Here is a 25,429-nt window from a genome sequence, read left to right on the forward strand (position 1 = left end):
ATTTATTCTTCTGGTGTTGAGAAAATTACCAATCCTCTGGTGGGCACTCGATACAAGCAGATCAATAATCAATATTGTTTAATTTGGGACCTGCTGATAATCCTTTTGTTACTGGAAAATTGTTTAAATTTCTATTTTCATTTTATATAAAGAAGTATGACATTGGAGGAGACAGTTCACCGTTCATCTAATCTGTTGATTATGTGTGGTTTATGGTTTGTGGTGACTTTCTGGCATGACTGACATAATCTCATTATTACCTGTGAGGGTCAGATTGCGCCACTAGGGGGCGATCTCTTCTAGCAAGCTTCTAGCCTGCTATCCTTGTTAGGACTTTGCACTGACTCCCATTCATTGTGGACAGCTAAGCAAAACCTTGTACCCTCACCTGAGCCATGATCAACTGATTCCTAACTTTAACCTTAACCTAACCACAATTCACATCTTACAACTAACCTGAACCAGAACCTCAAAAATCAAGTTTTGCTTCATTAAGATCAGGCTGTGGTCCCCATGAGGTCCACTGGTCCTAACAAGGTGACTGTTTATACTGGAAAAGGTAACAAAAACAAATTACACACACACACACACATACCCCCTGCAGTTTTCCATAACCCGCCCTGACACCCCATTTCTCTTTCAGCCTGGGCAGACTGCCAGCTTCACCCTCCCTCTCCCTCTCTGCCCCCCACCCTCTATCTCTCTCTCTCTCCCTCCATGCTCCCTCACCCTCCCTCGCTCAGGATCGCTCTCTGTGTATTCTGTACATACCAAGCCAAGCGTCACAATGCTGTGCTCACTACACCAAGTGGCTCAGAAATTGTTTGCAGGGATGTGGCTGTTTGCAGACCTCAGGCCCCAGTGAGCTGGTGCATTTTTTCTATCACACACACACAAAGACACACACATCTCTGATGATGAGGAGCAGGTGAAGAAACCAACATCACCTGTTTGGGAAATATTGAACCACAGAGGACAATATAAAAGAAGAAGAAGAAGAAGAAGAAGGAGGAGGAGTAGGAGCAGTCTTTTGAAAGCTGGGGTCTGGCTGTGTCTACCCACCCTTGCTTTTCCCCCTCATATGCACACACACACACACACACACACACACACACACACAGGCAGACACAGCCTCCCCTGCCTATCTTTTCTTCCCTCCCTGTCTGTCTCCTGCACTCTCCGATGCTGGTGTGGTGAACAGCAGGACACTCTCTGCTAAGCTGCATGGAGGCACAGGGAGGGGCAGGGAGCCCAGGTAAGAGCCATTTTCTATTCTTTCTTTTCCCTGTGTCACATTACACCATGCATGGTTGTTTTAGGGGGTATCTGCCTTGTGCATGACTTGTGCTGTTAATTCCATGTGTCTCTCTTTCATAATGTTTGCAATATGGGAAGCATTTTGTGAACAGTTCCTGCAAAAATAATACATCCAATCTGCAGGTATTTTTTTTATATACACACAATGAAGATCAACCATACAAAAGCTGGACTGATAGAATGCAACAGTGGATGTATATGGCTTTTGTGTGTGAAGCCTGTGCTGTGTGTAGTGACACTGTACAATGCCTCAGTGCTTCTTTTGTCCTGTAACAGCTAAACACTGAGAGGGCTGATAATTTAACTATGCAACTATGCAAAGTATAGTCAGCCATAGTCATCTGTCCGGCCCGTGCTCTGACGGATAACAACATTTGCCTTGATAAATAAAAATGAATCTCGCAAAGCAGTAATAGGGCATATTTCCTCTCAGCCCACAGTGTGCATTCCACCACAATTATAATATCTCTTTATTGCTTCCTTGCAGTTAGAAAAATGCCTCTTAAATCAGTTTAATTTGCGATTTGCATTTTTTTTCATTTTTCCATTATGAAAGTTTATATGCCATATGGTTTCTGAGCCATGGCCTGAATGACCTGCCCATGACAAACTAGAATATAATTTGTTTATTAGGATAAGATTTAATTAGAGGGGACATCATTATTATGATGTATTATAGAAAGGGGTCACTAAATGTGACAGCAAGCGTTCGGACACAGCAGCTAGTCTGATACAGCATTAGCATGAATATTGATATAAATGCACCAAAAACATGATAAACAGTTGAAGGATGTAGGAAGAGAGAGATAAATCAACAAGCAGCACAATGACTTGGCGAAAAGGGTGTTGACTTGGGACAATGATTCTGTCTGAGCTACACAGTGAAATTGATTTATTGAACCGAGACACTGAGTTTGAATCAACTTTTGGCAAATGTACAGAACCTCATTTTCTCACACACCTCTCTCTCTCCCCCTCCGGCTGTCTGTGTATGACTGATTCACATGCAGTCATGGCTGACAGCTCAGTACAGGGCCATAGCCGTTAGCCTGCAGAGGGCACATGTGCCATAGTGGACTGTCCTTTCCAGGTGCTGTCTTGTATGCTCATGGTTTACTCGAGCTTCGTTACTGTCAGCTCAGCAGGTGGCAGCTGAATCAGGCCATCTGTGTAAACTTGTCCTTCTTTTCCATGCAGATAATACCGCGACTTACTGGGATGCACTTTTTCTTCTCTCTGTGAGAGCCAGTATAGATACACAGGCACTCTTGAGAGATTTATTTTTATCATCCCAAGTTTTAATACAAGCACGTCTTGGAAGGTGTGTACATCTGTTGTCACATCCATTCATACAGCTATACTGCTTCTCCTTTAAGTCAGCCAATGTGGACAAAAGGTGGTGTTCACCCCGGACAGGTCATCAGTGTATGGCACGACATTCAGAGACAAACAGTCATATACACTTACGCTCACACCTACTAATAAATCTAATCCTCAATCTAATGTGTTTGAAATGTGGGAAGAAGCCAGAGTATATAAAACCCACGTATAGGCACGGAGAGAACATGCAAACTCCCAAAAATCTATTGGGAATTCAAACCAAGAACCATCTTACTTTGTGGCAACAGTGATAATCACTTCATCACCATGCAGCCCAATGTGATATACAGTGAAACCATAAAGAAAAGGCCTGTAACACTGTTAAGTAATCATTCTCTACTATAAGTGTTTGCTGAGGAAGGTGATGCAGAGGGGAAACCATGCGGTGCTGGCAGACAGTCTAGATATTGACTGAACATTTCATTATAACAACAGAGGTAATGCTCCTCGCCGGGCACATTGATCAAACAAGCAATGAGCTTCTCCGGCTGAAATCAAAACGTATCGCTAATTAGGCCTGGCCTTGGATTTAACACACTTTTCATTTGAAATGAGAAATTAAAATGTTTGGGAACATATTGCAAGTAGAATTGGTACCAGCCATCTGGTGAGGCTCCTCAGGAAGCCATGCTGTACTCCCACTCTGCTTTTATCCAATCTGCATGCTTTCATATGCATGCTCACTGCTGACATCTTAACAAATGTTGTCCCTTTTCTTGTATTTTTTAAATGTCATTTTTATAATTGTACAAGTTTGTCTGCCATCATATTATATAGCCTCGTTTGAAAATGTTTGCTATTTCTAATTTTGAGGATTCATGCCTCTTTGCTCACTCCAGCTGCGTCAAACAGTTGAAGATTCATTCTTGATCAGGTTTAACAAAGTTAATGTTTATGCACACTCTTACATTTGGAGAGATGCTATTTAAAGTGCTTTCTATTTTCAGACAGTCTGTGTTCAACAGCCTGCGTGGACAAGGTTTTCTATTTTGAATGAATGTTTGAGATGTTTTTCAGTTTTGGCTTGAGTGAAGAGCACGGCCAGGCTCCTAGAAAACATTTTCTTCATAGAAATAATAGTAACTGTGATGACTGTTAAGAAAGATGTCTGCCAACAGTCATGTAAACCAGTGTGAGTGTAAAGACTGATATATATATATATATTATGAGTGTTCTAAAGAAAGTATTTTAAAAAGGACAAACATATTTAGAAACTCCCTCCATCTGTCAAATATCTATACCTTATTCTCCAAGTGATGCAGGGGTTAGCCGGAGCCAACCTTCTTAGAGGACGACTGCTCTCTCCCCTCAGCCACAGCCGCCCCCATAAAGGTCCCATTCCAAGTGAGGGTGCTAACCCCTTCTCCACTGTGGAAAGTTGAGGGTTACTGTAAGGTTTTGATTTGGTTACTGAGTGGGAAAACACACAGGGAGGATAATCACAGATCATGATGGACAGACATCGATTTCTTTCCATACTTATAATTATCCTGGGTTATATCTGGACCTCAGATCTGCAGTAAAGTAAATAGGCTAATGTAATCTTCTATGGAAAACCCATTAGCACCACCCTTGACTCCCCTCCCTCTCTTTTTCGGTGTCAATAGAGCCCAATAAAGACATCCAGAAGCTGCTGAAGCCCTCCAGCTCAGCCGATCTATCCAAGGACTTGTTCCAGAACGCAGCAGGGGAGGAGGAGGGCAGCCTGTCGGGGCACACTGCGAGCCTTCTGCACATCACTGAGAAGAGACGTGAGTACTAGGAAAATAGGAAGAGAGAGAGTTATTAACAGTGTTGAATATTCATTAGTGGTAAAGAGGTGGGGTAATTATTGGTGGAAAATGCCACAAGCAAGGTAATCAATAGCAAGAGTCGAGTTCAGCAAGAAGGAGATAAGGAAAGACGACAGACGATATCCTGCTTCTGTTAACACTCACGATACTGGATCAATCTAACTCTTAATGAATCTCATAGCTTAGGCCTGAAGGTCATTTATGCATTAGCTACAGTCGACATCCTCTAGGTAGATCTCCAGTGATCTTGAAACCCGCTGAATGATCACTGCGTACTTTAGGTATTCAGGTCCCACAGTCCCAGAGGCTGCTGCAGCTTAGCCTTGGTTGAAAGGCCTCATTGTACATCGGTCCCACACAGAGGCTTCCCTGTATGTGCCAGACTCAGAGCCCAGGGCATAGAAACACGGATACTGGGGCTACATGGGTGACAAGGCAGCCTTTATCTGCTCCACTAACCCAACACTTTTTTCAGAGACAGCTCATCCAGAGCTAATGTGACCCGCTACAGCCATGCTACCTGGCAGGTCAGCTACTAGTATGTGGCAAGAAAGTTAAAGAAAGACAAGCCAAGTCCAACATCATGAAAAACCATTGGTGGTTAAAGTATTTACTCAGAGCTGGAAAATTCTGTCCTGAGGAGACAAGATTTCAATAAAATGATCGTCCCTCTTCCTCATTCAGCATCATCGAAAGATAACAAGAGATCAATTCCATCATTTACCCTCTTTTCACATTTTGGAGATAATGGAGATATTACCTCCAAAAGCCATGTCTCTTGTTTGTTCGTTGGTTGGTTTGGAAGCAAGATTATGCAAAAGCAGCCAGACAGATTACCATGAAACTCGGTGGAAGGATGTGGTAAGTTTTGGTGTGGATCCAGGTGAGGGGGTGCATCCGGGATTTTTATTTTTTTTTCACTTTCTTTAACATTACCTTCCTTGTGCTGCTGTTTTATCTTCTGACAGGAGACCACAGTTGCTCCTGAGTTAGTAGGTTGTTGGTTTTCTGCAACTGATTTTATGAAAATCAATACAGATAAATAGAAATGCATATAAAACTGCAGGTTAGAGAATTTGCAATGGGTAAATGTGCTCTCTCTCTCTCTCTCTCTCTGACACCAGAGCTGCAGGATCCAGATTTTACACGACTTAACTATAATGATGATCATTAAAATAATGATAATAATAGTAATGAGATGGCCGCACACATTGAGTCTGGTTCAGTTCCTCCAGTTAATGAGGGAGTTTTGTCTCTCAGTCACCAAAGTGCCTTCTCATTGTGGGAACTGTTGGGTTTCTCTATAATTGTTAAGGTGTCAACTTTAAAATGTAAAGTGCCTTGAGATGATGCATGTTATGATTCAGTGCTATACATTGATAGCATTGAATTGAAAAGGTGGAATTGAAATTTTGGATTCAAATAATAAGTGCAGCTGTTGTTAAATCAGGTCATGCCACTCTTTTCCACTGGAACCTTGCTTTATTGGTTTACCAATATATTTCACCTTATTTGCATTTCACCAGGTTGGTGTAAAAGGTATGAGGATGTACTCCACAAGAGTTGGGTGACATTTTGATAGATTTGCATTGAAGCCTTGAATTATTTATCTGTTGATTAACAAACACTGCAACAGAAAATAACTGGAAGTGTGTTTATTATGTTTCCCTCCCTGGCTGAGCCACAGACATCATCATTATGATGAAGCTGTTCAGGCTGCATTGTTGACCTCAGAGCTCTGACGGAGCCAGGAGAGTGGGAAGGGGATTACACTCTAGTCATTACACACTGACATGCAAGGCACCTCCTCTCTGCTCCCTTATTCCTTTTCTCCCAAATGTTAACTCCTCCTTCCTGCCCTCCCTCCCTATATCCTTTGTTCCGGCAGTTAATCCATCTGTACTTTTATGAGTGAAGAGAGAGGAAAGGGAAGAATAGGGCTGAAAATGAAAGCACTTCAAATCAAGAGCATGCAAACAATAATTTTTTATTCGTGTGATTTTCTAAATCAAAGGATCTTTATTTCACACACATTAAAGACAGTAGGATTAAGGACATGCTTAAAAAAGTGAAGAGGTGTCAAGCAGGAATACAGGAACCAGGCTGTATGTTTGCTTTAAGAAGTGCTAGTTTACATCATTCATCTGCCTCAGACACAAAGTCCTCTGTTTTTCGTCTAAGTGTGAATTCTCCATTGCCAGCGGTCCCTGCTGACGTCTCATTCCTCCCCTGACTGGCTTTTCAGATGGAGGCAGTTGTTTCTGCCTGGGAGAGAAAACGCACTGATCAATTATTCAAGGAGAGAGGGTGTGGGAGAAGGAAGATGGGAGATGGGGGGTGAGGCGGTAGAAACAAGGGCAGTAGAGTAGAAATAATCATATAACCAGTTCAAAATAAGAAAATAATGTAGGGAACGTTACCTCTTACAAAACGCCTGCCATCTTTTCTCATCTATTTTCTCCATCTTATCCTCTTTGTTACTGTATTTTTCATTCTTACCTCGTTTCATCTCTCCCTGCCTTTCTCTCTCTTGTCTCCATCTCCTCCTCCACATTTTCCTGCCTCCCTGTTTCACTGCCTCAACTTCCATCACTCTTCTTGGAAAAAAGGGGTCTGCTTGCCGCCTGATGGGAAAGTAAAAAAAGATCACGAAGCATTCTGAACAAATGAAAAATATAAAGTCAATAAAAGAGCAGATTGTAAATGATGCTTGTCACCACATTGCATTTTGCAGTGCTTCTGCATTGAATATAAACAACCACTTTCAGGCTTCAGACAGAAAAGCCTTACCTTACCTTACCTTACCTTATCTCATCTATTCTCATCTTATCTTATCTTATCTTAACTTACATTACTTTTCTTTATATCATCTCATCTCATCTATTCTCATCTTATCTTATCTTATCTTATCTTATCTCATCTTATCTTATCTTACCTTACCTAACCTAACCTTATCTCATCTCATCTCATCTCATCTCATCTCATCTCATCTCATCTCATCTCATCTCACCTTTAAAGATCCCTAATGCTCAGTGCTCATTTCTTATTTGTATTCTCTCACTGTCCCTGCTTCCTTAAAATGTTATCCCACTTGTCTCCTGGCATTTCTGGTGATAAGTATTTTCACTCATATTTCAATCACGACACCCTGACCTATCAACGCTTCAGCATGATGATCAGCCCTTCTCAATTCAATATGCACTCTATCAGGAGGGTGACGCAGGGAATCAAATGTGGGAGCAGACAAAGAGCAGCGGCTTCTTTTAGCCTAAGGCATCGCCTGAAAATAACACCAGACAAAAACAGCTTTCAATCTGTCACATAGCCCATCACACGTTCAGAGTTGATGTTGCATGGCAGCCCAGTATCCACTGATACATTAGGAAATACAAACACACATCCATCTCCCTTAGTGAAGTGTCCAAACATTTTTCTCACAATAATGCAAGATCAGTTCAGCTCTGTTACACACAGTTAGCTCCTGACCTGGTGGATGCTGATACAAGCAGATATTCTTGGACCCCTGCAAGGCTTTATTTTAAGTTTTACAGAATCTTTGAATAAATTTTGCTTTACATTTATATTAAAATTTCACCGTTGGTGGCAGCCTGATTGGAATGCACAGGCTGGCACGTTGATGCACATCGTACGTGATGCTAACCCTGATTAATGCAGCAGCAGAGAGGCCTGCCCGCTAAAGAGTCAGAGGTGTGTGCAGAAATGAACATGTGCAGCACACCCAGGAGAAAATGGAGCTCACAGTGCATTTAAGAAGTGGCTATTTTCAGTTGCACAAAGTCCTACACGTGTTTCAATTCTTCAGTCACTAAGTCTCTGACTACAGAACAAGTTCAGCAGCAGATTGAAGAAAGCCATTGATCTGATTATGAGCACCATCGATATTCAAGAGCAACATATCGTGTCCATAACAGAAGCAGTTTTTCCCCCACCACAAAAAAAAATATATATTCTGTTGGCAAAAATCATTTTAATCTCTCAACTTCCCTCCAGAATGAAAGCATGGTGTTGTTCTCTCTCTCTGCCTCATAGAACCACTGAGTAGTGTATCTTCATTGGAGGTGCACTTTGACCTCTTGGACCTGACTGAGCTGACTGACATGTCTGACCAGGAACTGGCTGAAGTGTTTGCTGACTCTGATGAGGAAAACCACAACGAGTTCCCAACAGGTAGGACCTGGTAAAACTGTAAATACATATATATCTAACCCTTCAGCTGGGATTGACCCTGACCCTGAAAATATAAGGGGTGTAGAGAATAGTAAATAATAGATGGATGGATGGATTTAAACCTAAACGAGTGTAACAAATAGAAATAAAACAGCACTTTGACTCACTCAAGGATTATGTAGAAAAACACTGCATGCCATATTGATTGAATTATCAGCTACTAAGGCACAAATATGTAAACACTGTGTTTATACATATCGTTGGCAACAGACTGCTGATGTATTAACACAGGAAATGTGTTGTCAGTGTGCAAACAGCTCTTCGAATCTGTAACCTTTGCACAGATTTTAATCTGCTACCTTTGCTCACATGATTGTTTTGCAATCTTCTGAAAAGTAAAACATAAAACAATTAGAGTGTGAGTGTGTTTTAAGTCAATGATCTGTAAGAGCAGGCAGATCTGAAAAAGGGAGTCGTATATATATATATTATGAAATGTGACATGAAGCTTTCGCAGTGCCATGGCCCTAAATTTAAAACACTTTTAATGCAGTCACCGTGCACTAGTAATAACTGTGATAACATTAACATCATGAAAATGATTTCATTCTGCAAAACAAGAGAGGAAATAAACACATGTGGTGTTGAGATGGGATTACACTGCAGCTACACCCAAGTCGTTCAAATTCACAATATGGGCGTCGTGCACATGCATGCATACTAATGAGACAGTTCACTCTGCATGTGTGTCACAGCAGTAGGTTGTAGAGGTAAGGCTAACTAACTCTGTACACCATTTCAAAAAATGAAGACAAAATCTTTCCACACGTTGCTTTTCACCTTTCTTCAACATCCTCCTCTCCCTACCTCCTCCTATCTGTTTTCCTTTTAATACTAATGGTCCATATCACAGCACAGTTTGTTAGGTGTGAGTTATGATCCCAGTGGACCATCTGTACTGCATGCTGCTGTCTCCATCTCCACAGCCAATCATGTAAATTGAGGATGGTTGCAGCATTTAGTGCAGAGGCGTAGCTTACTTGCAAGACAGGATTTGTTTCTTCATAAAACCTTAGTTTCAAGATTAGATGAGAAAAATGTCAGGCAGTATTTCACATTTCTTATGTACACCCATAACGCTGCTAGTGCTAATATAACTGTAGCCTCAGACATATATATTTAAACTGCAACCTTAAGTTAGATAGATAAATAGATAGATAGATAGACAGTATGGATGGATGGATGGATTTATGGATGGATGGTTGGTTGGGTGGTTGGTAGGTGGGTTGGCTTGGTGAGTGGGTGTTTGGTCTGCTGATTGATTGGTTGGTTGGTAACTTACATTAATCCAAACATCAATTTGATTCAAGCTTTCTCAGATTTGATGCATATTAGTAAATCTTCTGCCTTCTGCATCACTCAACAATGATTAAACACATGTACCAAAATTCTATCTGAGAGAATTTGATCTATTTTTGAATATGTTTTCCTCAAACAACAGGTTAGTAGATAATAATAACTCTTAATAACAGTTTTCTACACATTGAATCCGTGTTCCCACAGTGAGCAGGTTTAACAGTATATTCCTGTCCAAGGCCTCACATCTGCTGCTCTGCTCTCTGCTTATCATCAGAAAGTCCTGCTGTCATCATATGGACAGCTGTTTTCACTGTTACGATAAATGATTGAATTCACACTGCCTTACATCTGAGAACAACATTCTGCAATGATTAGATTAGATTGCACAGGATGACACATTTTATGAATCAGTTTAGTTAACTAACACAAGCTATCAGGTTTTTTTCTTATAGATCTATATTAGATTCATGGAAAGTGATGCAGTTATTTAAAACATGGAATACGACTGTTTCTACATAATGTTTTTATGCCTCCACGCCGGCAACAGCCAGTTTTATGTTTTCAGGTTGTGTCCCCTTCTTGTGAACACGATATCTCAAGAACACCCTGAGATAATTTCTTCAGATTTGGTACAACCGTTCAGTTGCACTCATGGATGAACCGATTTGAATATAGTGGTCAAAGGTCCAAGTTAAAGGTGGCTGAGACCTCACAAAACATATTCTATATCTTGTGAAACAAGTAAACAAAACTGATCTGGTCTCTGGCAACAAAATAAAGGCTGAGGAATCACTGTCTGTCAAAAATGTAACAACTTAATGTAATCAGCTAAGCTTACAGGATTTATTTACTCTTGAAATCCATTCAGCTGTGTCAACACACAAATGGTCTAAATATGTGGACTGCTAGGGTCAGTGGTTTGAATACCACCAGGGCTGAATGGGGAAGCAGTTTTGTGGCCATAAGTCATTGTGGATAAAATTGTTGTAGTGTACAGTGTGTGTGCAGTGTGTGTGTGTGTGTGTGTGTGTGTGTGTGTGTGTGTGTGTGTGTGTGTGTGTGTGTGTGTGTGTGTGTGTGTGTGTGCGCGTGTGTGAGAGAGAGAGAAAGAGAGAGAGGACTTATCCAAACAGCAACTTACTGCACAAATCTCCGCTGTATGTACCAGCTGTTCTGTTTCATCTGTATTCTCCTCCACCTCCCTCATTATTTAACCTTGTAATTTCATGCAGGGTAAGTTTTCTTGTCTTGAACAACCCTGCTATAACTATAACCCTGAAATACTGTGAACTGAATTGTGACAAACGCAGTTTCAGAAGAGATAATTGATTTATTTGCTCATAAGGTCACCAGTGATTTCAGAGTCGGGGAGAAATAGTATTTACTTTATCTAATTTATGTCAAAGTTTGCATTATAAATGTGGGTCAGGTATTATATAGCTGAGCTGCATGAGCATTAGGCTCTGTGGGAAACTGCTGAGTGTTTGGAGGGCATGGTATGAGTTGAAGGAGAGGTTAAAGGAAGTAGAGAGAGGAGATGAACAGGAGATGGGTTAGTGAGTTCATACTAAATAGGATCCTAAATAATTTACTTTTCCCTGCAGAAACAAAGTCCTTCAAAAGCCATTTACACACTTTTCATAATTCGCAGAACGACACTGCATTATTTATAGATACATGTGTCTTGTTTGTTTGTGTTTACTCAGTTTTCCATTTTCCTGTTCTTCATTCCCATGTCCCTCCCTTCACTCTCAGCCATTTGCAGCTTGAAAAGTAAATGTACATTTGATCATTTCAGGGATATTTCAAGCAAAACTAGTGAACGTGATGAAGTGAACTTCACTGCTGGAATCTAGAATACTGTGAACATACAGTCAATGTTTCATCAAGCGTCTCGTTCTAGAGCAGCTCCAGAGACACTGAACAAAAGGCTGACTTTGTCCAGTTGCTTTGCTCTTTGTTTTTAAGCTCAAATGAGTTCGATGAACCATAAAGTTTCATCAACAAACTACCACAGGCGCAGCTTTCACCTCCTATTCTTTGCTGTTGGAGCAGTAACAGATGACATTGCAAACTATGACCGATTGTGTTGATGTTGTGTGGATGTTTTCATGGTCAAGTGCTTTAGCGAGGGTTGTTTCAAGGATTTGGACGAGGATGTATTTAGTGGACGAATGACGGAGTGATGAAATTATGGCAAAAAAAATTTGATGAGAAAATAATAGTAAAAACTAAAACTGACTAAAGTCGTTGTCCATCCATGGATTTTTCTGACCACAGCATGTATCACTCTCAATCAATAATATGATGTCATTAACCACACCGAGGGGGTTATGTTTTCATTGATATTTGTTTGTTGGCTATATCAAGCAACAATTGCAGAATGGATTTCAGTGAAATGTGGTGGAAAGGTTGTATCGGGGCAAAGAGGAACAATGAGGAACAAATCCAAACAACTGTTGGAATCACACCAAAAAAACGTATGATATTAAAACTACAACTGCCCTAGTCATTGATGTCAAAGTAGGAGTATCCTATCCCTAAAACCTGCAGTGACGTCTCCACTTTGAACGTAGAAGTGAAGCATGCTGGGAAGTTTCAGCCCGTCTTTCTGTCTCATATGATACTTATCCTTTAGGGAACCTAACACTGCACTTTATAGTCCCTCTGTAAAAACTGCTTTGAATGTGAAAGGTCAGACTCCAGCTCAACTTGCTGCCTTTGGGGCCGCTGCAGGATTTTAATGAGATTCCATATCAGCGTCTGATACCGGCCCCAGTCCACAAAGACTGGTTGGGTTGTGCTAGGATGAGCATGCACACAAAATAATGGGCTGAAAGAGGGTGTTTGTGCACATTGATGAACATATAGTGTTCTGCAGCATGTTTGGTCTGTGCCTTCACAGCGTCTAGTGTTTCTAAAAAGACAAGTTATGCAGCAACACGCTGACTGAAGAATCTGGATGGCTGCTCGCCAGAGGCACAGACGGAACACAGCAGAGCACCAAATAGCTCAGGGTATTCAGTGTATGTGACAGAGAGAGAGAGAGCAACAGACACAAAGAAGAGACAGAAAACAGAAAATCTATTTATACGGTGGGAAGGTTTGTTCTTAATTTACTTCTTAGATGTGCTAACACTCCTCACTGTGTCTCAAATTAGTTTTTACTGAATTCATGTTCATCAGTCTTTTTAATTAGATGTCAGGGTACAAACAGGTCAACAGCAATCTGCACTCACAATGAAAGAGAAATATGTACATTATAGAGACATGAATATGTCTCTATACAAATACATTGAAGATATGCATCTATATAATACTTTTAAGACAACCAGTCATCATCAGTCAGTGTTTGTGACACACAATGCTGCAGACTGCTTTGTGCTGCTGAGGAATGTTGTTGTTGTCCTCCTCATTAAAACCAAGCGGAGATGCCATCAATCTTCTAAGATCAATATGTCCTTTCTCTCCTCCCCCTCCTCTTCCTCTCTCCAGTGTGTGTAAGGATATGGATGGGACTTCGGGGAGATGTATAAGCCACGTACTGAGTATAACATTCACTTAGGACAGCCAAGATTCGACTGATATGAGCAGTGAAAGGTGGAGTGAGGTGCCGACTCTTTATCAGTCAGTCATTCTTCCCTCTGCTGCCTTGTGGTAGTCTCTGTTGGTTGGACACCACCACCAAGTGGTGTGAAGGGGCACTAACAACAAAACTAGAAATATGTTTCTTTGTATGGTGAAAACACAAGTTGTGTGACTGCAGTGAGATTACGTGTGGTAGATATTTGTATACAGTTTTTTCCATCCATCCATCCAATCATCATCTATACTGCCTATCCATTGATTGTTGCAGGTATTTACTGTACGTCTGCTGCCAAGACTTTGGATTCATGTTAGTAACCAGTCACTGTGTGTGTCTGGTTCCCAGGTTCCCAACAGCCAGTGCTGCCCAGAGGTGGGTACATGCGCTCCCCCTCATGGACGCGCTGCAGCAAAGTCGAGTCCCCACGAGAGAGAAAACACCACAGCGACTCTGACACTGCCGAGCCCTTGATGAAGCTGGAGAGGCCCAAGCAACCATGACGACAACATCTGTGGTGAACCGGCCGGACCGCAGAGAGAGAAAAAAGCCCGAGCCAGACAGACGAAGCCAGAAGGGGAACACAAAGTGGACCGAGAGGCCCCCCCCCATCTGCCACTGTGCACTCACATAATGTTTCATGGTGCTGAATAGACGAGTTCGGGTTGAACTCTGGACACTGTGCTCTGGCCTATAACTAAAGATGTTGAGCTGTGCAACACACAATCCCCTCTCTCCCTCTCCTCTCACACACACACAAACACACACGGTCATGGTGATGTTCATGCAACGGGGTTATCGATGCACTCTGGGCTGCCAGAAGATTTTCCAGTTTTGTTTTTGAATGATATAACAGGGTATGAGGTCAGCAGAGTAACCTCCATCCTCACAGCCTCTCAGGGTAGGAAACAGTGGCTGGAGATTTGAGAATGGCTCTAACAGTAGCCTCCCCAGCCCAGCCTGAAGCTAGATCTTCCATGTGACGTTCAGACACTGGGGTTCACATTGAAAGACCAGGACATGAGCTAAAACAACATATCAATAAAGCTGTTAAATATCACGCTGAGGCCGTTACTTCATGTGCTGCTTGATAACATGACAGGGTTTTCTGTTGCCTGTAAATAAGGCGACTTATACAGTGGGTTTCAGTGAGGCAAATTTCTATCGATCAGACCATCTCCATATCACTGAGGGATTTGTGTTATTTTAAATGAATCTATATAAACATTGCACTTGTCTCACTGAATCATATTTACAGTGCCCTCCAGAATTATTGGCACTTGGTGCAGATAACTAAAATGATAAACGGACCAAGTAGCAGCTCAGACTTTTGTTAAGATCAAATTTCGATTTTTAGAATTGTAGAAAATGCCAGTCACAGCTGCATAACTCGTTGCCAATCCAAAAATCAGTTGGTAGCCAAATTCCATTGTTCTTGGAGCTGAAGGGAACGAAGGTATCACATTTGCAGGAATGCCAAAAAATACAAAGTGCCAACACTTTTGTAATCATCTTTTCTCCGATAAATCTGACTTTATAATGCAATATTTCTCATCCCTCGAAGCAAAGGGAAACAGCTGATTTCTTGATTTATTTATCTCACGTTGAGCTTGTCTAAACCAGGCATGCCAATAATTCTGAACACTCTGACACAATGGATCAATTGCGACACGGGGATGGTGCTGACACAGCACTGTGGAGATGTGAGACTACAGGGATGACAGAAGAATAAATACAAGTCTTGAAAAAAAAAGCCTGTGTTTGTGTGACTGATCAAGTTAAAAGAGCCAATGTGTGTATATATGTATATATATATATATATATATATATATATAGATAATACTTAAAATAATTGTACAAAAGTATGATTTTGTGACACTACAGCATTTATTTGACAGCACCACACATGCAAAGTGTGCAGTATGGCAGAATAAAACGTTACATTGAATTTTTGTTGTTAATCACATTGTCCCTTAAGAGAACTTTGACAAAGTGAAGTGACAATAGTTGTAAAAAACGATCAAGTAAAAACTGTGCCCTGTCAAACAGGAAGCAAACACACAATTTCAAGGTTATCATACATAAATCAGTTCGCTCACGTTTGGATGACAAAATGTTCCTTACAGTAGCTTATATCGGATTTATACTCAGCTCAGTTATTTCCAGCACGAAGGTCACAAATCAACCTTAAGTTCACTAACACCAACAACTCATTAAGTGCAAATGAAAATATTTGTCTTTACATTGATGAGAACAAGTCTGAGGACGGTGGAAGTTTTCAGAAGGATGATGATGGGGTGAAAATCTACCTACGACCTCTCTGAGTCTGTCTGTTGATTTTCTCAATAACTGGTCATCCATTTTTTTGATGAGTGGTTCCTGAGAAAATCGACTTAATTGACTTTGATCTAAAATCATAAAACAGCTCTAGCTGTTACTATGGTTTCTCTTGAAATGAGAAACAACCAATTGATTATGTCACTGATTACATCAGTCAAGGTCGAAGGTCGTGCTCCAGCTCGACAGGCACTGCATTTGTGTATTTACACTGAGACAAAGTCCCAACTCAATCAGTAAGAATGTCTTCATGTGACAATGATGTAAAGGAAACAGTCAAATGCATCTGAGAAAGAAAAGACGAAGAATGTGTTTTCTTCACACATTTTACTTTACGTTACGTAGATGAATTGACTTGGGGAATTCTTTACCACAGGCTAAAGAACAAAGCATGTGCACTGAGTGAGGCTGGAAAACTTTGATGATGAAAATGTGATGATACCAGAACAGCAGCTTGACCAATACAAGTCCTGTGCCTTTCACAGAAGGTCTTTTTTCTGCTTGAGCTCAGTAACTCTCCTGTCCATGACTCCCAGTTGTTCTGTTGCATGTTATCAGTGTCATCACACTATAGGACGGCATCAGACTGTGGGAGAGGAGGAACAGAAGGCACCTCTGGTGAAACGTATGCTACAAAGTGCACTGTGCTGAGAGCTATAGCTTAATGGTTTAAATTCTCCTGACTATAATAATTATGCACTTTTTGGAATTCCTGCTGGAATTTAAAAAATAAATAAAAAAGTTGCATGTTAAGAGTCCCAACAGGCTGCAGGCTGGACCAGACGGTGCCGTACTTACTTCAGTTATATTTACCAGAATCCAGTGGAATATTTGCCAACAGGCAGCTACAAGTAAATGGCTGATTTATTGTGTTTTTCATTCCCTTTGCCCTCCTTCCAGTTCTTCAGCCCTTCAGGAAGAGAGGTGTCTTCTTCAGATTCACCCAGCCCTTCAACAAACTCCTCATACGACGACTTCTCCTGAAAGGGACGAGGTCCGAGCAGCTCCACCATGTCAGCCTTATCGAGCATCTCTTTTTCCAGAAGACATTTTGCCACCTGCAACAGGAAACAACGATTATTTCAATTGATAAACAATATCAATTAAAGTAAGCTCCATCATCTATTCAAATGCATGTGGTATTAATGAAGAAAGAATTCAAAAACAGTATTTTAAATGATGACACTCTTCAACGACATCTTATTCATCGTCATCTCTTTCAGTTTTTCTTCATAATTTGTTGTATCATTCTCTTCTGGGAGCAGCTTTAGAGTAAAGACACTGCTCAGCTTTATCTTTCTCAATCTGCTCTTACCTTCTCCACCATCTCCTTCTTGTCAGTGACAAGCTGCAGTGTTCGCTGGAAGGCAGCATCTATGAGCAGGCGGACCTCCTGGTCTATGAGCTGGGCTGTGGGTTCACTGAAGGGTTTCTCAACAACAATGTCGCCCTGCTGAGGGAGGTCAAAGGAGACCTGACCCACTGCCTCATTCATCCCAAACTGTACGACCTAAAACATGAAGAGAAAGGAGCATTAATGTGACAGAATAGAACATTAGCACTATAAGGCTGATCTCTCAGCTTTGTCTGCAAGATGCAGCACATGACGTTCTAATGAAAGAATAATGAATCCATGTTTCAAAAAATCAGACCTAAAAACTTAACATCATGATGAAACAGCTAGTTTCCACATTTATTCTTATTCAGGTATCAATATCTGTCATTATCAGACAACTTCTCTTTTAACAACTTCATCTACAACTACCAAGCATTTCTTTCAGTCCAGAATCACGTACAGTACCTTACAGCTTTGTGTATCTATGGACAGGTTTGTGGTGAAACATGCTGATTACCTGTGCGTAGGCAGATTGCGTGACGTTCCTGAGATCATTGTGTGCTCTGGTGGTGATTCGACGGAGGAAAACCTGCTCAGCCACACGGCCGCCCAGCATCATGCACATTCTGTCAAACAGCTGCTCCCGGGTGAACAGGTACTGCTCCTTAGGCAGATACTGGACATAACCTAAACCGTTCCCTCTGGGGACAATGGACACCTGAGAGAGGACATAACAATCAATCTAATAATCAGTATAATCATATGGTGGAGATTTGACTTTCAATAGAGGTGACGACACCAAAGGTTATGGTGAATCAGTCTGAATACCTTAAGCAGAGGGTCTGCATGTTCTAGGAACCAGCCCGTCACAGCATGTCCAGCCTCATGATAAGCCACAGTGGTTTTCTCTGGAAGCTGCAGGATCCGAGTCTTTTTCTCCAAACCTGAGAAAAAGGAGAAAGTCTTACACTGCTTGTTTTTCTGCACACAGCACGTTATCAGAGCTGATGTGCTGTCTGAACACAGTTGAGGGGATGTTGGGTTGATGGAGCCAAACATGCATGAAATCTAGAGCCGATAACAATATTTAAAAAGATTTGGCGATTATTCCTCAGACGTGGGAAGCTTGATATTTTACATTTTAACCATAAACTTTAACAAGAATAACAACACATAAAAAGAAAACAAAGAAATTTGTTTCATTTCTGAATTGTTTATTGTGTAAAATAAAAGTTTTCATATTGGCAAACACTGATACCAATACTTGTGTGAAAAGCTCATCGTGGTCAGTCACGCTCTAATGAAATCACACTGTTAGTACAGTAGAAACAGTGAAATCCTTAAAGAGAAGCCTGAATGTGATAATGTGTGACAGGATGTAATGTAAGTTAGTATATTAAAAGCCTTTTTTTTAAATTAAAGGATAAGTTCAAATTTATGGATCAATATGAAATAATAATCAATATAAACTAAGAGTATATAGTTGATCAAAACTTAGAGACCATTGAATTCACTGCTGACTGACTTGATTAAGGTGTATAACCGTCATCACACAGTCGTTCTATGAGTATTGTCATGATATCAAGTGTATGAATGTGGCTGTTAACTTACCTCCAATTACTCTTTCAACTGCCTGTTCAAAGTGCTTCGTGCTGACGTGCTGGTTGAGGTGTCTTGCAGCGATCAGAGCTGCCTCATTACACACATTAGCGATGTCAGCCCCTGGTACACACAAGACGACATCACAATCAAGTTAGACTGGGATGTGACGTGAGGAGGAAAATCAAGAACAGACACAGAAGATGAATTGTACGTCCACTGTGAAACTGATGGAGAGACTGAGGTGTGTGTAAACATATGTTAACGTGTTGTTCCTACCAGTAAAACCTGGGGTTAGTGCAGCTAGTTTTCTGGCCAGAGCCTCTGCTTCTATACTGGAGTCCAGCTTCAGAGGTTTTAAATGCACTTTAAAGATGGACGCCCTTCCTTTAATGTCTGGTGGGCCTGTGGAAAACAAAACAAGAAAACAGAAATTTCTTGAAGTTTATATCTTGTGCCATTCAGAGCATCTGCTTTTTTAAAACAAAGGAAAGATTAGGACTGAAGTACTCAGCAAAGTAAGATAAAGAAAAAGACCTGCGACTGCTACAACTACCATAGACACCAAGGTAGTCTGTGGATTCATCACAGCAGCATACAAGAGGAAGTCACATCAAGTCAAATTCAGACTATTGGTGTCAAAGGATAAAACTCATCAAACTGAAAGACACAGAAAATCCTGGTACAGCAGCATCAGCTCTGAAAGGAGGACGACTGTTCTCATGGAAGAGGAGAGTCATTAGGTCAATGACGATGAATGATCTTTTCTTTTAAACCGATAACAAGGAATAACCTCAGGGGGCATCTGCAGGACCAATCAGATCAGAGCTTGAAGCATTGATTATGTTTGCAGCACCTTGCCAGAGCGCATTATTTATGCTTATTCATGCAAACTAAAACACTCTTATTTTTAAATAAGTGACATAATGATCCATCAAATGATTTAACCAGCTGATAAAACATTAATCATCAATATGTTTTAAGCAATATTATTTCACCAACACTGTTGGACAGAGGGAACAAAGAAACTGTGTGTCCAATCGCTCCCTCGTGTTGGCCTCCACTTATCTAATCCCTCTTTTATAAAAAAGCTAGCTCTCTCAGTTTGACACAGTTTCTTTGTCAGAGAGAAAACTGCCCTGCCCACCATTATCCCAGCCTGCTGGTGTAAAGCAAATTAGATCTGCAGGCAGAAAAAGATCAACCCTTTAAATAAAAGTGCACAGTGTGTAATACACACTGCCACCTGTCCGTGGTGTACCCCACTTCTCTCCCAATATCCGCTGGGATTGGCTCTAGCCCTGCGACTCTCAAAAGATCAGCAGTGTGTCTTGTCTTATCTTGGACATGGTAGACTTTGTTAAATACCTAAAGAATGTTATGTAGTAATTACATTTACTCTGAGCACATAATGAAAATACTAACTTTGAACTGTGGCAATTTCTCAGTTTTTGTGTTATGACCCTTGCTGCCAGAGGGGGGCGACAGCATGTATACACTGTAGGTCTAAGGATGCATAAAGAGAGCAAGAAATTGATATAAGTGCATCACTGTACCAATGTATACATGTCGATCAAAGCGTCCAGGCCTCATCAGAGCTGGATCCAGGATATCAGCTCGATTGGTTCCAGCCAAAACGACCACGTTGGTGCTACTGTTAAACCCTGAAGAGAAGACACGTGTTATGGAGGTGTTATATTTTACACCAGTGATGGGAGAGAAGTTCAAACCCTGACAGAAGTTAAATTACTGCCTACCATCCATTTCCACCAGCAACTGGTTAAGTGTGTTCTCCTGCTCGCTCTGGTCGCCAGAGTTCCCTCTCTTCCTGCCCACAGCATCGATCTCGTCAATGAAGAGGATGCAGGGGGCGTTTTTTCGAGCCTTGGCAAACGTGTCCCTTATCTTATACAGGACAGGGCAAAGAGAAATCAGTAATATCCCGAGAGGAAGAAAAGGTGTGTTTATAGAGTGTACATAAAGATGGACGACATGACTGCTCCTCAAAAGTGAACCCAAAGCGCCTCAATCGCAACCTGGTGGCTAGCTGCAGTATAGGTCAGAAATGTCACCACCTCCATGTTATTTAATGGGACATGGACCAAAACTAAAAAAGTCAAAGTACATGTCGAATAAATTTAACTCAAACTTTGTTTCTGTAACTTTTGTTAGGTTTTAATTAGCTCTTTGATGCTATAAAAACAGGAAATGAAACGTCATGATTGACAGCTCAGTCTGGCTTGCAGTTTCTTGAGCATGTGTATAGACGGGACCTCTGTGCGGCGGTTCCATCACCCAATTGCTACTGTGCAGACCCCTGACTCTAAATGATGATCAAGATGGCAGCTTTCAGATAATGTAGTTTCATTTCTGGACAGTGGAAGAAAGACACGTCCTCCATCTTTGTATTCAGTACATGGTTTTATGCTCAACACACCGGCAATTGACTAAACTATGATGTGGTCAGACAGGAGAATAAACTACATGTGACCCATCATTTGGCTCCCAGACTCCTGGGCAGTCGTAATGCAGCTGAGTACCCACCCGAGCTGGGCCCACACCAACAAACATTTCTTGGAACTCTGAGCCGCTGATGGTGATGAAGGGGACATTGGCTTCCCCTGCAGTCGCCTTAGCGAGCAACGTCTTCCCATTTCCAGGTGGCCCTGACAGCACTGCACCCTGAGGATAAAGATGTGAAAATGAGTGAAAGTTACGGTAGCACATACTGACCATAAAAAAATAATCACTGGGCTTGTCATCGACTCATCCATTATGAAAATATTTCACACCTTTGGGATCTTGGCTCCGAGCCCCTGGTACTGACATGGGTTCTTCAGGAAGTTGACAAACTCCAAGATCTCCAGTTTGGCTTCTTCGCAGCCTGCAACGTCCTTGAAACGCACGCTGATGTTGTCTTTGATTATCTTGGCTTTGGATTCGCTCATGCTAAAGGGGTTTGCTCGCCCACTACCTCCACGTCCACCTGCCATGGGTCCCTGCCGCATGGCAAAAAACAAAAGTCCAACAATAAGAATAGATGGGAGAATGCTGGCAAGGAGCGCCCTGCGGAGGAAGAAAGAGAACTTCAATTACACCAGGATCCACAGGAGGAAAAAGTATATGTACAGAAGTTAAGTTCTAGTTCTCACCCATCGCTTTGAGTACTGTAGAAGACAGGTACTTTGTGCGGGGAGTTTAGGCCTATTTCCTGCTGTGCCATCTTCAGGTTATGTTCAAACGAGTCAACACTGCCAATGTTGAACCACAGATAGCTCTGAAACACACAGACAACACAAAACACATGGTCATAAACAGTTTGTACAGAATATACATATACTAACTTACTTTAAGTGTCTTCCGCATTTTCATGTAGCAATCCTTGTTTTAATCTAAGATCATTTTTTATGAACAGAAACAACATGTGAAAAGAAACTTTTTATTCTATTTTTTGTATTTACTTCTCCTTTATTGTATTGTGTCTGGCTGATTAGTCTTTTTTCAGGTGAGGGGTCTCATGCAATATTTGATATATTAGTTTCATGATCTATGACCGACACCTGATCATTTCATAATGTGGTGAGTTGTGGAAGCAGAAGGATGTGACAGCATTTTGTAGCAACTAACCACTTCTGATGTGTTGACTCCGCGTGTCGGATAAACTTTGACGTACTGTTTGTTGACAACCTCCAGATGATCCACCTGCGTAGATCAAGAACCAATTTGTCCACATGAAACACAGAGAGATCAGAGACAGAAGATATAAAGACTCTTCTTCCTCTTACCAAGCCTCCGCTCAAGTAGTGATGCACAAAGTCCTTCCACAAGATCTGGATGCCCGTCTCTCTGAAGTAAAAGTAGAGAAAAGCTGAGGCCATGCCTGCCGCTCCGATGGCAACATTCTGCAACACTTTTTTATCCAAGGGGAAATCCTCCTGGAAGATAAAGGAGAAATAATTGAACTGATTGGTTGATTATTTGCAGCACGTTGTGTTGTAACTTTTTGCAGCTCATGTGTTGTCAAATTGATGAAGTTGTTTTTTCTATTTGCAGTGCGTTTAACTCTCCAGAAGAAGAGAGACAGCGACAAGAACCGGCCCTCCTCGCTAGTTATTTTCGCTTTGGATAAAAGTGTCAGCTAAATGACATGTAATGTATTGCAAATATAAAATGTATTATTACTCTGCATCAACGACTTGAAAAAGAGTCAGTTGTTTGCACCTGAAATTTTGTCCACCAATGTGATTCTTCCTTTTTTCCTCCTCTTCGTCTTTCACCATCATCGTTGTTTGAGTCGCTTCCAGGAGACTCCTGCTCTTTGGGACTTTCAGCTAAAACGTGACAGGGATCAAACCATAAACTGCAGCAGATCTGAGGAGAGACAATGTACAGATGGTGTTTTCAACAATCACATCCTCCACTCACCTTCCACTGATTTTTTGGCGCCTGCGCTCACTTCACTCTTTGGGAAAAACTTTTCAAAACCTGAACCAATCCAACGACAAACACACAGAACAAGAGAATTAAGTTCAAATACCTCAAATAGAACAAAAAGGCTTCACGCCACTCATTCAGCTACATTATACAGGAGGTACTTTACCTCTTGGTGGTTTGTTGGAGCTGAGTAACCGAGTGAGTGAGAGTCTGTGTTGATATAAAAGTTTCCTTTGGATTATTGACGTCTGAAACAAAAACAACAGTATGTGATGAATATTAGCATTAAAGAAAAGAATTACACAGAGACATCAAATAAACATCTTACATGTAATGGTTTCTACTGCTGATATGAACCAGTCACACACACTAGCTCTTGATATCTGTCTGTTTTCCCCAAAACCATTTATACACAGGATCAGTGAAATCTCATTATGACCTGGGTTCTCTCAACCTACTTTCATAAAGCTGTTATAACACAGTCACAGATAACACAGTTAAATTTGACAGTGAGCAGCTGCTACACAGCTCACATGTTATTTTAGTTTGACTTAATTTGGTTATTCCTGCAGACCACTATAAATAAGGTTGGCCACCTGAGATTTTACTTGTAGCTGTCATCTGTGCACATTAAACATAGAGGAAATCCTCCGATGAGATTACAGACTGTGGGTAAAATACACCTCTCTTCCACACAAGTGCAAAATATATGAAAAACATCTTGGTAAGATTGATGTAAATACATGTTTACATATTTTAAATCATGGAGTAGATGAAAACTAAATAAATTATTAACAAATATAATAAGATAAATCTTGAATTAAAAAAAACATTTCAGTCCAATTTCAGTCAACGGATCGTATACATTTCTCTACATATCTGCCCCCATATAACCCAAAGTTACAGCTAATATTGGCTGAACATCTAACATCCAAAGTCCAGCAGGCAGAGACATTTCCCATTATAATGGTACAGCTCAGGGATGGTGGTGAAGTAAATGAGAGTGTGTTACACAGTGTGTTACATGTTTTTGTTACAATGGAACAAGTGTCAATAAATGATCGTGCAGAATAAGTTCACGGTTATAAAACACATGAGTTGAAGAGCAGCTCTTGTAATGATCAGGTACAAATGACTGCTTCTCTGGTTTGTTCCACTTCGGCAGAAAAACACAGTCCTCAGAAGAAAGTCAAATCTGTGTCAAGCAATAACTTCTGTTACATCTTATTTTGAAAATATTTGGTTATTTTGAAAATCCAGTCACTGAGAAATCAAACCTGCAAGTGAGACAGTCCATTCAACCCCCACCCCCACCCCCACAAGAAGTGACTTTTACATGCACATTATTTTATAACTATTCAGTCCCTCCTTATTACTATTATTGAAGATGCAGTTTACATTTCTATATGATTGCTAACGTTTGCTTGAGCCATTTTAAAAAAGTGAATGCAACTAAGAGGCGATAGCATATCAATGAGTGATACACAAACAGTGCTGCAGAAATTCCAGATGTGATCTGTCCACTAACATCAGGTCTGAACAGGACCAAAGTAATTCAGGGCTGCAACACCTGCAACACACCGTTGTTCCATGCATATCAAAGTCCCAGCTGTGAATAACACAATGCATGAATCTATATTTCTAGAGACGATAGAGTTTCTGTAATAAACACATGCGTCACCGTACCGCCTCCAGGGCGCCGCAGCAGTGGAAGGTAGCCGGGATCGTGAACAAGTCTCGGCTCCACGTCCGGACCGTCCGCACTCGGCTCCGGAAAGGACCGACGCTCACGGAGAGGAGAGCCATGAAGTGAGCTTCTTCACCCGGCTTCACTTCGCTGCACCGTCCGAGCCACCGAGGAGCCACAACACCCGCTGCCGACAAGATGCACGCGAGATCACGTTCACTCAAGACAAAGGTGAGTTTGACGTGAATTTCCCGAGTTGTCTGTGTCGGTGCTGGTCTGCAGGCTCCTGCTTCAGGGGGCGTGTATCTCACGCAGGACCCACACAATGGAGAGGGTCATCGGGTACATTCTGTTCTCTCCCCGCTGAATCCACTCCTCTCCATGCAGGAGCCACTCATGTCACCTCTGTCGCACAT

The 25,429-nt window shown here is 41.3% G+C and overlaps 2 protein-coding genes across 2 annotated transcripts; one reads left to right on the plus strand and one right to left on the minus strand.

Annotated features, from left to right (window-relative positions):
- The first annotated feature begins 1,059 nt into the window (after positions 1 to 1,059).
- dbndd1 (dysbindin domain containing 1) lies at positions 1,060 to 15,373 on the plus strand. Its single transcript, XM_020098613.2, has 4 exons — positions 1,060 to 1,255; positions 4,305 to 4,448; positions 8,541 to 8,678; positions 13,969 to 15,373. Exons 1-4 carry the CDS (start codon positions 1,225 to 1,227, stop codon positions 14,121 to 14,123), a joined length of 468 nt encoding a protein of 155 aa, XP_019954172.1. The 5' UTR covers positions 1,060 to 1,224; the 3' UTR covers positions 14,124 to 15,373.
- A 112-nt stretch (positions 15,374 to 15,485) lies between these two features.
- Positions 15,486 to 25,347, minus strand: LOC109636712 (mitochondrial inner membrane m-AAA protease component AFG3L1-like). Its single transcript, XM_020098611.2, has 17 exons — positions 25,013 to 25,347; positions 23,493 to 23,574; positions 23,318 to 23,377; positions 23,114 to 23,223; positions 22,678 to 22,827; positions 22,520 to 22,594; positions 22,045 to 22,169; positions 21,685 to 21,958; positions 21,437 to 21,574; positions 20,650 to 20,797; positions 20,449 to 20,556; positions 19,172 to 19,297; positions 18,905 to 19,015; positions 18,122 to 18,237; positions 17,811 to 18,011; positions 17,273 to 17,467; positions 15,486 to 17,015 (listed from the first exon to the last, which is right to left on the minus strand). The coding sequence occupies exons 1-17, from the start codon at positions 25,130 to 25,132 to the stop codon at positions 16,803 to 16,805; spliced, it is 2,352 nt and encodes a 783-aa protein (XP_019954170.2). The 5' UTR covers positions 25,133 to 25,347; the 3' UTR covers positions 15,486 to 16,802.
- Positions 25,348 to 25,429: the final 82 nt, after the last annotated feature.

Source organism: Paralichthys olivaceus, chromosome 1, assembly GCF_024713975.1.
Source record: "Paralichthys olivaceus isolate ysfri-2021 chromosome 1, ASM2471397v2, whole genome shotgun sequence".
Classification (NCBI taxonomy): domain Eukaryota; kingdom Metazoa; phylum Chordata; class Actinopteri; order Pleuronectiformes; family Paralichthyidae; genus Paralichthys; species Paralichthys olivaceus.